At 38.0% G+C, this 12,415-nt stretch overlaps 1 protein-coding gene across 1 annotated transcript in view; it reads right to left on the bottom strand.

Annotated features, from left to right (window-relative positions):
* Positions 1 to 407: 407 nt before the first annotated feature.
* Positions 408 to 12,415, bottom strand: part of PLA2R1 (phospholipase A2 receptor 1) — a 37,650-nt gene continuing 25,642 nt past the window's right edge. Inside the window, 11 exon segments of the mRNA XM_079311071.1 lie at positions 408 to 3,266; positions 3,476 to 3,505; positions 4,046 to 4,222; positions 4,679 to 4,795; positions 5,214 to 5,354; positions 6,256 to 6,424; positions 6,928 to 7,166; positions 9,727 to 9,862; positions 10,431 to 10,561; positions 11,233 to 11,350; positions 12,176 to 12,318. Coding sequence (XP_079167197.1) covers positions 3,049 to 3,266; positions 3,476 to 3,505; positions 4,046 to 4,222; positions 4,679 to 4,795; positions 5,214 to 5,354; positions 6,256 to 6,424; positions 6,928 to 7,166; positions 9,727 to 9,862; positions 10,431 to 10,561; positions 11,233 to 11,350; positions 12,176 to 12,318 — 1,619 coding nt within the window. The 3' untranslated portion in view covers positions 408 to 3,048.

Below are 12,415 nucleotides of genomic sequence, written 5' to 3'. Positions count from 1 at the left end.
TCCACAACTCAGCAGGAAAATTCCTCCAGCCCATCACTCATCCCTGGTGGCCTCAGCTCACTACTGCAGGGCATAGCAGTAGGCTGGGAGAATATCTGTCAATTAATGCCATGATTCCATCCACCATCCTTACTGTTGGTGCTCTGGCTCCCACCCTCCTCCTAGTACCTCTTGCACACACATTTTGGGCATCTTCATCTATGCCCTGGGAAATGCTCAGACCACCCAGAGAGTGGAGATCATGTGCAGTGCCCAGGTCTAGTCCAGTCCCTCCTGAGAGGAGGCTGGAGCCAGCTGTCCTCACACAGGATGAGCCAGTGCAAAGCCTGGGCACTGCTCTTAGGAGACACTAAAGCCTCTCCTCTTTGTAAAGCTGGGAAAAGATTCAAGAAAAATTACAGCATGGATAACTATTAGTCATGCTTTAATTTTCCAGTCGAAATAATACAGTGAATCTCACTACCAATGTCATCAAGGTCAATAAAAACACAGTCACCACATACTCTGATCAGGGACAGTGCAGGAGACATCTGATTAGGGGAAAACAATTGAAAGCCATTGATAACAAAATCCAGAAGGAAGACTAGAAAGCAATCATTGATTACATTCTTGAGTTAATAATATCTGCAGTTATAAAAAGTTAAATGATGAAAGATTTAAAAATAAGTATCTATGGGTCTGCTCCTTCAAAACCATTTCAAAGTAGGAAGAAAACACTGCTTGAAATTTTTGTTCTTCAATACAAGCTCATCTACATTAACATCAATCAGCAGTCACTTTTCTGAAGTTAAGTTTATTGATTATGCCATTACCCTTTAGATATATTTTCAGGAACAAAACATACCTCAAGGAAAATTGATAAAACATCTATGTCAAGTTTTGTGAAAAAATACAACTTCATTAACCACATCAAAATCTGACCAGAGTCTGTATAACTGTCAACAGCACTGCAGCCCAACAAACACCTGTCCTCAGAGATGACACAGCTTACTCTTGGCAAACAAAAACCACCCTGCAAACCACTCTGCTTGCTGCACTGTAAGAAGGCAGCATTTACACAGTTCAAAGTGAATGTGATGAAGGGGCTTTGTTGGTTTAAGTTCCTCCAGCTGTAGTTTGAATAGGTGAAACAGTCATGGGGAAGGAAGAGATCATAAGGTTTTTTCCTTTTCTTTTGGTGGTAAAAAGCTATCACAGTTAATATATATAAACAATACATTATCTGGCAATTGTACTCAAAATTTGCAGTCCAGAAACTCTAATAGTGAACTACAAATAAAATCAGTCCAATAGATAAATGTAGAGGACTAAACCAAAATTTTAAAAATATTACTGAAGACTAATGTATGAGGTCACACCGCTGGAAAGAATGTACTAAGAAAAGCTATTCATATTTTATATGATAGAAAAAAAATTCAGATTAAGAACTTGTGACAGCTACAACCTTAGGAGTCATCAAAAAGGAAACCAGTTCTGTAAACCAGCACAGAAATATTCTGTGCACGAAATAATTTTTTAAAATAGCCCTACACAAAATTATGGCATGAACAGGCAATTTTCGGCCATGTGAAATCTAACTAAGAGGCGATCATACATTCCTGTGCATGTGCACAAATATTGTATAAAAACTTTTCAATTGGTCTCAGCTGCTTCCTTAAGTCTGAGGAACAAACCTCCACCTCAGGGCTCTTTCAAAATTTTTAGAATGAGTCACCTTAAAACAAGGAAACTGAGAAACAGAAGAACAAATTCAGCCCTTTGCAGCAGCTTTTAGAGATGATGGTAACGACACTAAATCCACTGTGAAGTAACAATCACTAAACATTTGTTTTTCCACACTGCAATAAAAATAAAAAATAAAATCCCTGAAAAGCTCCCAGGTGTTTTCAGAAGCAGGTGGAGGACTGGTTGGGGTGGTGGGAATCCCAGGGAGAGTAAACATTTCTGTCCTGGCTGCTGCAACTGAGAGAGCACAGAGACCTGAGCTGCTCCTTCACAACCACCAACCTGCAGAGCAAGGGCAGCAAAATTCTTCTTCTTTCTTAGCACCTTGGTACAAACACTGAAAGGGAAATCATCTGCTACTTGGGGTTAGAGGACCAGCACCCTTTGGAAACAGTAATATGTGCTGTTTGGCTCCCACACGTTGCCCTTCCTTTGGAGAGCAGGGTCTCAGCAAGAATGTCCATGAACACTGCTCACAGGAACACTGTGGGTGAACAGTAAAGCCATTTGTTCCATACCTTCAGAAAGATTTATAACAGGGCTTTTTTCTTCAAACAGATATTGCCTGAAAACATTTTTAATGAAGGCTGATGGGATTCCATGTCTGAAATAACCTAGGTGAGAGATGACAGCTAAATCTTTAACGGGATGCATCTTGAATATAGTAAGTTCAGGATGACAAAGCCCATATGCCATTATATCTCTAGACTAATTTATTTTATAACATAAACTAGGCATCACAGGCCAAACTACCAAAACTCTGGCAGTCTCAAGTCAAGAGTGACTTCATCTCCCTGCAAGCTTGGAAATCAGTGTGGCAAGAATCTCTTGTCAAGAAAATAACTGTTCATTTTACCAGGGGAAAAAGAAAAATATAAGTCTTCCCCAAAATCCTTGGCATATATTTCAGAGCTCCTATATTCAAGGCCAAATTTTAATGCCAGCTCACAAGCAGGTTCTGCAAAGTATAAAAAGAAAACACAAGGGTCCAAACATTCCCAAAGGAAAAAGTTGTATGAAAATGCCCAGTGCTCTGAGACTCAAACGTGACTGCTCCAAGCGAGTGGTTGGAGGTTTATGGTCTGTGAGTATTTTCAATTCCTGGCTTGTTCCAGAGAGGAAATTTTCTCCATGGCTCTGCCTTGCATCCTCCCCTCATCCTGCCACAAAGCAAAAGCTCTCCAGGGTAGGGAGCTCCTCCAGCATTGGTACTGATGCCATGAGGGTTTCTCAGGCACCCCGAGGGACTCCCGAGAATGAGAAAACCACTGTTGGCTGTGAAACTTCACACAGAAGACAAGACCACTTGCTACTTCCAATCAACTAATTGTTCTCACTTTTCTCAAAGTCAGAAATGAGGATACTTTCTTCCAAAGCAGGACTGTCAGCATTGATCTGTGGCAAATAGGGGTTTCTGACCCACAGTATCCTGCGGAAGAGTTGGTTATTCTCTTTGTGCAGGCACCACAGGAAAAGGGAAATGGCAGCCAACATCACCAATGTCACAAGAACAGCCAGAGCTACAAGCCCACTGTATGATGCTGAAAGGGAAGAACAGAAATTGTTATTAAGCAAATATAGCTACAATTATAAGTAATTTGAAATATAAACATATAGCTCTTAAGGAAAACATTACTACTCCTTATATGTCACATATTTCAAATTACAGGTTTAACAGTGAAAATATTATCTCACAAAGTATCAGCCCAAAATGTGTATTATTCATCATAAAAAAAAGTACAGAGTTTACCTTTTTCAGAGGATTCTGTTGTATCAGTATCTGAAATAAAATCCAGAACAGTCACAAAATGACCCACAAAGGTTATTATGTATATTCACTTTAAAATGGATACTGAGAAGACAATCTACCTAAACCCAACAAGAATAGGCTGTTGTTTAATTTGACTCATGTCAATGTTATTCCAACTGCCAAGTTAAACATAATCTAGTACGTTATTTAAAATCCCCTTAATTTGGTGGAATATATTAACTGGCATTTGTGTAAGGATGAGCAGCAGCATTTACCCACTTTTTAAAGTACAAATTCTTGAACAGAACCATGCAGAGGCAGATCTGGGTAGTGTCCCCAGCAGTGGCTGAGGGATTTTGTGTGGGCTCACAGCTGCCCTGTGCCCTGCCCTCCCTGGGGGCTGTGGAGGTCATCCCAGCTGCCTGGGGCTTTTAGAGGGTTGTTTTTTTCCCTCAATGCCAAGGGACAGACTTAATTAAAGGAAAATTGACACCAAGTAAGCAAGAAACAAGGAACAAGTAAAACAATGGTTATAAGGACAGAATTGCCTTCTTTTATGGAAGCACATACCTGCATCCATTTTACATACAAAACCCCTTTTTTCTCTGCATGGAGATAATTGCCAGACTCCATCCATGGTCCTCAAGCTGATGCAGAAATTCCCTTTGAGATTATCAAATTCAGGCTCTCTGATGCCCCAGTTAGAATAATTTAAAGGAGAACCATCAAACCAGGAGACTGTCTCATCTATGGGCAGAAGTTGAAAAATATTAGAAAATAGAATAGTATTTTGAGAAATATTTCTGTTTCAGTTAGTTTTACCCTCACATGAAAAATACAGGATTACAGAATACCAGGATATTGTCTGTTTGGGCACTGTATTTTTTTTTTTTTTTTTGTAAGGATTTAAAAGCATCCTATGTAGTTAACACAGAAGGCAGCCTGTACTTTTTAAGGAAAAAAAAGGTATTTACATGCATATATGCATATTGAGTATTCAGAATACTGGTAACAATTGCTCATTGGTTAATACTGGTAACCAAAACTCATTGGTTTTACTACTTCATAAACAGGCACAAATCAGTGAACAAAATCTCAAAGGACAAAAGTATTTTGAAAAATGGTTACTGGAAATGGTTTTTGGAAAATAACCAAAACACAAACCAGATTCCTACATGCAGTTCTATTCTTCCCCAAACTTACTGTCTGTAACAAGTAGAATGTTCAACCAAACCGTTTGTACAGAATAACCAAAATTGTGTAATTCTTCCAAAATGAAGGCATTTTCATCTTCATCTTGAATAGTCAAAAGATTTGATCCTTCAAATTAAACACAGAACATATTTTTAAGCAATCCATGCCATTAAAATGCAATATTGTATTCCAAAAAGTTAACATTATGAGTCTTAAATTGAAGAGCTTGAAAAGTCTGGTTATGCATTATAAGTTCTTAAATTTGTAATTAATGTGAAAATGCAAATACAAAACTGTTCTCACATGACTTTAAAACAAATTTGAAGGGAAAAATGTTCATGTTTAATTGGAGAAACCAGTATTTTCACACAGAGGGAACATTTTTTTGTTGCATGCTACCTCCAACTTCATAGTTGGCTTATGAGTTCCACTATCGTTATCTTGAAACAGAGAAAACATATGCCATGATCTCAGTCATTTCAGAAAATAAATATTGATTTAAGATATCACAATGACATTTGGTAGCTACAAAATAATCACTTACCTTGATTTTTGCAGACCTCATATGCTGTTTCAAAACTCATGCCCTGCAGAACTGTGGAAAAGCTGTAGCAACTGTTTTTGAATTTGATCCAGGGTACAGTTTTTTCTGAACATAAGCCTTTATAGGCATTGAGTTTCTTTTCTGTGAAGTAACAGCACAGCTTTATTGGCACAACAAAATACACATTAATATAACATTCCACACACTGTTTTGGAGCAATGCTAATAAGCATGTTATTGTGTTATGCCTCTATTTTTTCAAAGTGAAAATCTAGTGGTTGCACAGATTTGTATTAAATGAGTACAGTTGGTTTTATTTCTGATCAAAAGCTTTGCTGGATTACAGCAGAATCGGGACAATCTAACTGATAGTGACGTGCAGAGAAGGTCATGAGCTAACCAGGGGCCCAGGAGACCAACACTGCTGAATGTATTTGAAGTATTTGAAGAACTGGATGCTGCCACAAGACCCTGCAGTCTGTCCCTGAATGGAGTTTCAGACCCGAATTCTGGATTTAACTGAATCCAGGTGACTGACAGCATTGCGGGAAACACAACCTATTTTAGGGTACAGGATATTCTTACCTTTCCAAAAAAAGAATGGCACAATCTTTGATGTGTTCATCAGCAAAGATAGGATTAATTTTTCACTTTGCTCTAAATGCTTCCCTTCTCCCATCCTGCAGTTAATTGCAGCAAACTGGATTTATTTCCCTTCGAGCTAGGTCATTAGCAATCCTCATTTTTCACAGATAATATAGTGTTCACTGAAGAGACAGAGTAAGTAATTTTCCCGTTTCTTTTCTATTATGAAAATTCTCTCTCCATTCTCCTAGAGATCAGACCTGATGGCCAGTATTTTATTGGAAAAAAGTGGCTTCACAAATAGGAAATACAGAGAAATAGACTGTATTTTAAGTACTAGTCAGCCTTGCTTAACATTGCTTACGCTCTAACCAATTAATCTCCTTTCACATATTTCCACTGCCAGTACACACATTTGCAGATGCAAAGATTTAACATCTAAACTTTGACTGACTTACTAGGTGGCACATGGCAAACTGCTCCTTGCAGAAATTGTCCACAATTTGCACTTTTCCAGTGCCCTGAGGTATCAATGTAAACACAGCTGCCAAAGGCCTGGGACTCGTTGTCTTCCCAGAAGGTGAACAAAGACCTGGTCCCATCTGACCATTCAAAGTTAAGCCCATTCTGCCAAAACAAATTTCAGGTTAAAACAAATTTCAGGTTATCTTTTTGATATACTTTAGCACCACAGGAGTTAATAATCTTTTGGTGGCATGCTCTTCAGGTATTACAGAATGTCTTAATTCTCTAAAGGCCCAGCAAGGATCAACAAAAAGCAGAACCAAGGATCCTCCCAACTCACTTTTGGGAGACTACAAACTGCATTTAATTTTCTGTTTTCAGCAAGCAGGGCTACTATGAATGAAACAACCAAATTTCAATGTCAGCATTAAAAGAGAATATTTTTCCCCCATGCTTTTAAAAGTTTTCTACGGCTTTTCATTTTCAGTAGTTGTTGTACCAAACTGACTCTCACTGGACTCGCACATCATGCTAAAAGAAAAAAAAAAAAATAAAGTTTAAGACTCCAGTTTTCCAGGGTTTCATCTCCAGATGCTAACTTTCTGTGACCTCAAAGCTTGTCCCTGGCAATGTCCCTGGTGGGTCCCCATGGGTTCTGTACGTACGTCGGGGGTGAAGAGCCCGATCCAGTGGCCGTGTCCCAGCCGGCTGACGATGACTGTCAGGAAAGCCTGCTGGTACTGGTCTGTGATGCTCACCAGCTCTGCACTGTTTGCCATGCAGGCTTGTAAGGCTGAAGACCATGTAAAATTCCCACTTATTAGTTTATACATCCTGTTTCCATATTCTAAAGTGTCTGGCACGGGATACATGTCAGATGCATTGATAACATGTCTGGATACATCTGTTATAAACAGAAATAAAGAACTCATTTTAAAAACAGACAACTTGATCACAGCTGAGCAGCATGTAAAAAAAAATCAGAATTATTGTTACAAACAGATTTAAAAATTGCAAAGTCCTTGGTTTTAGGAAGGCACTGTGAAATTCAGAAAAGAAAAAGACAATGACTACTATCACAATTCTATCACAAAACTCATTACATGAATGGCTGAGTTTAACATATTTAAAAAAAAAACCCAAATGTGAACGAGGTTAGTTCCACTGACTGCACCTTTGGAGGTCAGTAAGAAATCACATGGGATCTGAGCATATGCCAAATGTCCAGTAGCAGTGGGCTGCAGTGTGTTTTTATTCCCAGATACCCTGCATGTTATTTAGATTACCTCTTTTTTGAGCTATTATTATTAATAATCTCCACAATCAGCTTAAATCATAAGGCCTGGCCCCAAATAAGTGATACAGGCAATAGGATAACAAAGTGCATGCTTGGGAGCTTCTCAAGATCATCTTTAATACTCATGAGCCAATGCAGGAAGACCACAGTGTGGCACTTAAACAGAAATCCTCTCTGTGGAGACATAAATCTCTTTTTGGTGATGAACTAACACAGCAATGTCCAAAACAATGAAAGGAAGAAACAGGGCTCTTAGCTTTAAGGAAGACAGACAGAATCTCTCATGATAAAAAAAAAAGCAGGAGACAGAGACCATCTCACCCCAGCCCAATCTGTGATGCTGCTTCACTCACTCTCTTACAGAAGTGCCTTTGCTAATGTGTGTGAATGCTTCCAATGTACTTCAAAAAATGAGGCAGTTTTGATCCTGTTTGTCAATTTGGATTAATTATTTCTCACTGTAAAGCTTCTGTGTGATTACAAAATGAAGTGGTTGCTTTGCTACAAGGCAGCAAAGACCTTTTTAGATTTGGTTCCCTTTATGACTAAGAGAGGAGGAGGAGTGAAAACAAACTTTTAAAAATAGTAAATGAATTTATTACTAGTCATTCAAAAACCATTTAAAATTAGAAAAGTCTAAGCAAGAAAAAAGTTCTGCTCTTGAGCTAAGTGAAGCACCCTGTTCTGTTCCAGCTTTCAGTGTGTGTCACTGCTTTAAAAAAAGGCAGAAAATGCTGTATATCACTGACACAAGTCAAGCAACACTGAGAGATCAGAACCCAGTTCAAATCCCCTGCTGCTTTCTTTCATTTTAGTCTCCTTCAGAAAATAATTCAAAAAAGGGGAAATGGAATGCAGGCAGGATGACAGAAGCAAAGCACCAGCTCATCTTTCCAGGAACTGACACATTTGTTTGGACACTTGAGCAAATTTAGCAGTTCACTACTGCCAGCAAGAGGCTGTCTCTCTACTCTCCTTTCCTTGCTTCTCTGCTCTTCCTGCTGCAAATTTTCCTTGGTCTGTGTTTGCCTGACCCTGCACAAAGCTGACACAGCCTGTAAAAAGCTACAAAAAGTGACATTAATTTGATGAAAATAAATAAATAAAGCAGGAGGAGAAACAAATACAGGGAAGTTTTCTGCTGAAGTGCCTGATAGCTTGGGATAGTGCCATGGGTGTCCCACTGGGGAGGCAGGAGGATCCATTTAAGCCAGGAGCACTGTGCTGTGCATGGGGCAGTGCCACGCTCAGAGCAGCCAGGCTCATGGGCCACTCAGATTCACCTCCCTGCTGGGAAAACCTTCAATTGTAACAAAGAGAGTCTTGTGAACTCCTTTAGCTTTAACCAACAGTGCTAACGTGTGCAAGTGGTCATCTTAAAGACTGATACCAAGGTATATCTTGAGCAGCCCACATCACTGGGATTCATTCCAAGAAAAGAAACTTTTTTGGAGGGCTATGACCAAAATGAGGTAGTAAAAGGAATGGGATGTTCCCCAAATGGCCACCAGAGACCCTCAAAAGACCCCCTAATCCAACATAAATATGTTCCAAGAAGTGATTTAAATATGCAAATGAATTTGTGGGAATGTTTAGCATATATGTATGAGCTTGGGGAAATTGAATGAATATGTATAAGCTTCACAGATTTCAACTAGTCTGCTGGCTGGCAATGGGATCCTGCCAATGGGGAGGGGACAGGGAGGACAGAATCCACTCCAAGAACTCGGAGGGAGTAGAGAACAAACCATTCAGTGAACATACAAAACAACCAGTTAGTGCAATACAACACTGCCCCCCACCCTAAATAATATTTTCATCAAAACCACCCTTGTTTTAGCCTTCTGTAATTTCATGTGGTTACCCTGCAGCCATAAGAGAAGACATGAAATTTCATCTCTGTTTCTAATTCAAAGATACACTACAGAATGCTCAAAGTTAGGAGGAAAAATTAATAACAGAATATTTTTTAGCAATTACTTCTACATCTCAGCTACTGATTTAATAAACAGTTTAGACCTAGCCTGTCTAAACAGCAAACTTAGAAATTTTTTATGTTCCTTGTTTTAGAGACACTTATAAAAAGCTGTTTCTAGATAAAAACAAAGTAAGACAAATTCCATATAGTAAGAAGAGAGAACAGAATCAAAGCAAGACAAAACCTTACCCTGAGTCTTTTGGCAGACAAACCCATAATTCTTCTGACAGTTTTCTAAGTACCATTTTCCAGTAAAATAAAAATTAGGGTTATTTGATACCAGTGTACACAGTGGAAGTTGATCTTGAATGTTAAAATGCTCTCTCTGCAATCAACACAGAACCTTATATTAATTTAAAACTACATAGTGTAAAACAATGCATAATGATTACATCAAATTTAGGAGAATAATTATCTCAAAATTTCTATAACAAACATTTAGGTAGAATAATAAACAGTCCCATAAATACAAACTGAAACAATGACCTCATCACTAAAAAGTCACAAGCTTTCAGTGAACAAACCAAAATGCTAACTTCAATTGGGACTAACTTGTTGCAAAACAATAGATTAAAGTAGGAAATTCATAATTGTGTTCCTACACTTTGCTCAGACCAAGAATCTAATACTAACTACAGGATTCCAACCTTGCTGCTTAAAACCAACTGCAAGAGAATGTGAGTAGAGCCACAAATTATGCAAATGCCTGTCTCAATGGTGCCTTGTTTGTTACTTCCAGTTGTGCCTGTAAAACTGTGCCCACAGGTTTTTGAAGTTGCAAAAAACAAGTGCAGTCTGAACTGCTGTAACAACTTTGGTTCTGTCTTCTGAAGTCATGATTTTCATGCATAAAACCAACTTCTCACTGTCACAACCTCCCTAAAAATACTCACATCCACTACTTCAACTGGTGACCAGTTGGAATACATTTGAGGATTTTCATTCAACTGTTTTTCATAATCATCACTCTGGAAACCTATCCAAACACTAGTTTTCCACCCATACAGATTCATCGTTATGAAAGCTAAAAAATGAAACAGAAACAAAATAAAATAAACCAGTAAGCATTTAGGGATAGATGAAGTCTCTCACAACATACAAAAGCATTGAAAAAATTAATTTCCAATCAATGATGTTATATAGTTACTAAAAAATAAGAATGAGTGGCATTTCAGTACCATCTAACTACAAATTCAATTAAATGGATTAATTTCAATTGGTTTGGGATCTAGTCCATTAGCTAATAATACCAGTCCAACTGAAGAAGCTTTCTACAGGTTTTTTATGAATAGGGTTCATAAATATTTCCACATTTGCTGGCATTTATTTCTCTGACAGTTCCAGCCTGGTGCTAGACTACAGGTAAGATTTTAAGTACTACTAAAAGATAAAAATGAGGTAGTAAGGTAAAAATGTTAAAATGCAAATTTTTAAATGGCTGTTTTTAAAAAGTGGTAAGCAAAAAAGAATTTGCAATTATTCCTTAAAATGTACCTGTCATATATCTCAGTGAATCTTTACATTTTGGCAAACTGAGAAAGAGAAACGTGAATATGTTTAAAGTAGTGGAACCATGGGTAAGAGCTGAACAATCTTCTTTTCTAAATCTGTATCCAAGATTAAAGTTTACTACAGCATTCTAATGAAGATTAGAATGCATGTTTTATTTATTCAACAATATTTTCAGCACTCCACCTTGCTCCAGTTCATTTTCCAGGATAGCAAGTGACCCATCATGGTTACTGCAGAATTCTTGTGCAGAGTACCAGCTTCTCAGATGTTCTGGATCCTTTGGAATTTGTATCAAAAAGCACTGTTTCAAAACACAAAACCAAAGAAACAAACTTGCTTTGCTTGCTTTTCTCCAGTCATTTATGAGACACTGAGTGATCACTAAAACATTTCACATGCTGTTACTGAATGTTACATATTTCACGGGTTTCTGTCCTGCCATGGACATCTCCAGCATGCTCAGTGTTAGTTTCCAACTGTGGTCTGGATTGCATTCAAATCAGTTTTTCCAAGGCAAACAATAGAGGTTAAATTTATCCTTGCAGTCACTGCAGTGATCATTGGGATAAATTCAGCCACCTCAATGCATGTTGCTATTAAGGAACTCAGGCATTTAAGAGAAGCCAGATGAAATAGTTACCTCTTGACCCTCAACTGCAAATAGTCTTTGGCTTATAATTATCTTTAATGAAGCCCATTTGAAACAGCATGTTTCAGAGGACAGCAGCAATTAGGGATCTATTTAGTACATCAAGGGGTTAGAGACCTCTTTCGAGATCATAAAAGGCACTTGGAATTGTCACATGTGAAAAAGAGAAGCTCTTTATGAAAAAAAGACAGGCTTTTTATGGCAAAGGGATAATGGCATAGCTTTTGCATATATGAGTATTTACTCCCTGAAACTGAAACAGCATTTTTCACACCTTATTAAGACAACTTCTTTAAGTGTGGGCAGCTACTTAACAGCAATAAATCTCAGTTTCACTGTGTTAGGGGTTATAAACCTAAGGGCCCTGTTTTCAAAAAGCAAGAAAATCTTCAAATACTAAGTAATCCTTACGTACAATTTCTGTCCTACATATGGAATGCATTTTGAACAATGAAACAGCATAAAAAAAGCTTTTACTTTGAATCCAAAATGTAACCAGCCTTTGGGACATGCTCCTTGTTGGTTCGGGTCTTTTGGAATCTCTTTCTCTATCTTCTTTGGAATTTTACGTTTGCAGATACAGGGAAGAGAAACAGTACAGTTTTCATCACCCCAGCGTCCTGAGCAAAAAGAAAAATCATAGTACAACATTGGTTTGAGAATTGGAAAGGGTGTTTTTCTTAGATAGCTAACATACTGCTTAGTGTTTGAGTAAAA

This window comes from Erithacus rubecula (genome assembly GCF_903797595.1).
Source record: "Erithacus rubecula genome assembly, chromosome: 8".
Classification (NCBI taxonomy): Eukaryota; Metazoa; Chordata; class Aves; order Passeriformes; family Muscicapidae; genus Erithacus; species Erithacus rubecula.
The sequence above is the reverse complement of the archived record's forward strand: the minus strand, read 5'-3'. Positions and strand labels throughout refer to the sequence as shown.